At 36.8% G+C, this 2,003-nt stretch overlaps 1 protein-coding gene across 1 annotated transcript; it reads left to right on the plus strand.

Annotated features, from left to right (window-relative positions):
• The first annotated feature begins 378 nt into the window (after nt 1–378).
• On the plus strand, nt 379–1,575 carry LOC105775339 (receptor-like protein 15). The gene has a single exon (XM_012597861.2). It carries the CDS (start codon nt 379–381, stop codon nt 1,573–1,575), a length of 1,197 nt encoding a protein of 398 aa, XP_012453315.2.
• The last annotated feature ends 428 nt before the right edge of the window (nt 1,576–2,003 follow it).

A 2,003-nucleotide genomic window follows, 5' to 3' on the forward strand; every position in this document is an offset into this window, starting at 1 on the left:
AAGATATGAAAATGATGGATGTAATAGCTGATTTATTTTCAGCTTTTGACTTGTATTATTTTAGTTGGCAACCCAAATTTGGTGGGAGTAGTTACGTTTAGGTAACTGACTTGTTTTTGTAACTCATATATTTTGAAATGGAAATGAAAGCAGTATGGGACTTTCTCATTCGGTTATTTTTTTTTTTAGCCAATCAATTGTTTTGCTTGTTATTTTACATGAGCTTATGCTCTTTGTTGTTCGTTGTTGCTGCTGCCTTTTTCTAACAAATGGTAATCAGAGTCTCTTGTCTTTGAGGACCTCTGTTGTTTAAGTTTTTTTGTTTCAAAATAAACTCAAAAATTGTGTTTGTCAAATCATTTCGAGGGCCCCATTCCCATGGGATTATGCAACTTGGTCAATCTTGAATTCCTGGATCTGTCTCTAAATCATCTGTCTGGGACTATTCCATCTTGCTCTAATCTACAAAAGGTGTTGCATGTACATTTGGCCAAAAATGAACTTGGTGGAACACTGTCAGATGCCCTTTTTATAAACTCTTCATTGGTAACATTGGATTTCAGTGAAAATAACTTAACAGGAAGAATTCCAGATTGGATTAGCACGCTACCTGCTTTGAGCGTTTTTCTTCTAAAAGCAAATCAATTAGAAGGTGAATTTCCTGTACATTTATGCAGACTGCAATCATTAAGCATCTTGGACCTGTCACAGAATAAACTTTCTGGTCATATACCTTCCTGTTTAAGTAATTTAACTCTCAAGCCAAGGAGTGAAAAGTCTTACACCGGATCTACTGATTTTGGGCTTCTTTTATTTGATAAGATAATAGTAGACATGGGACTAACAATATATAATCTCATAGGCGATTCAGAGACTGTAAAAGACTATCCTTTTACCTTCCAAGAAGAAGAGGTAGAGTTTTCAACAAAGGGTGCAAGATACACGTACAAGGGTAATATTCTTGAATTGTTGTCCGCAATTGATCTCTCTTGCAACCAATTCACAGGGATAATCCCACCTGGATTGGGGAATTTGAGTGAAATTCGAGGGTTAAACGTGTCACATAACAACTTAACTGGACCTATCCCCTCAACTTTTTCAAAACTCAAGCAGATTGAGAGTTTGGACCTTTCCTACAACAATTTAAATGGAAGGATCCCCCCTCAACTGACTGAGGTGACCACTTTGGAGGTATTCAGTGTCGCACACAACAACTTGTCGGGGCCTCTTCCTGATAGGAAAAATCAATTTGAGACCTTCGAAGAGAGAAGTTACAAGGGAAACCCTCTTCTTTGTGGACCTCCCTTGAACAAGAGTTGTAATGAATGTGACTCACTAGGAACTCCAAGTGCTTCATCTAGTGAAGAAGAACACGGTTTTATAGACATGGGTGATTTCTATATCAGCTTTGGAGTTTCCTATGCAATTATATTCTTGGCAACTATTATTGTACTCTACATAGACCCATATTGGAGACTAGCATGCTTTCATTGCGTCGAAGACTATAGCATCGCCTGCTATTTCTTCATTGTGGATAGTCTTCGTCGGTTGCTCTACTTCAAAAGAAACATCTAACCCCGTGCTTCTTCAATGGTTGTAGTTCTGGAGTTCAAGGTCAGCAGATCAGTCCTTTTTTATGTTCAAGATGGAAGTGTGTGTAATGTTATCTAAGCAATAACTTATATTTTGAAACCTATGTTATGTAAAGTGATTGTATCTGATTTTAGTTATAAGATATAATGGTTGTTGAATACAATTGAAATAAATTTAAAATTTGTAAATAGCAAGGTGTTCTGAAATATAAAAAAATTTATTTTGCTTAACGGTGTGCCAACCTATGGGCTGGTTATCGCCCGCCTTTTTCGTTCCCATCAACCCTTTCTTTCTTTCCTCTTCTCATACGTTACACATGTATTCTCTCTTTTCAGTTTACAGATATATTTTGTGGGTATCTTTGTTGTGAATAGATAATGGTGCCTGTCTTTCACTAAAACTCCACTCGC

This window comes from Gossypium raimondii, chromosome 10, assembly GCF_025698545.1.
Source record: "Gossypium raimondii isolate GPD5lz chromosome 10, ASM2569854v1, whole genome shotgun sequence".
NCBI lineage: Eukaryota > Viridiplantae > Streptophyta > Magnoliopsida > Malvales > Malvaceae > Gossypium > Gossypium raimondii.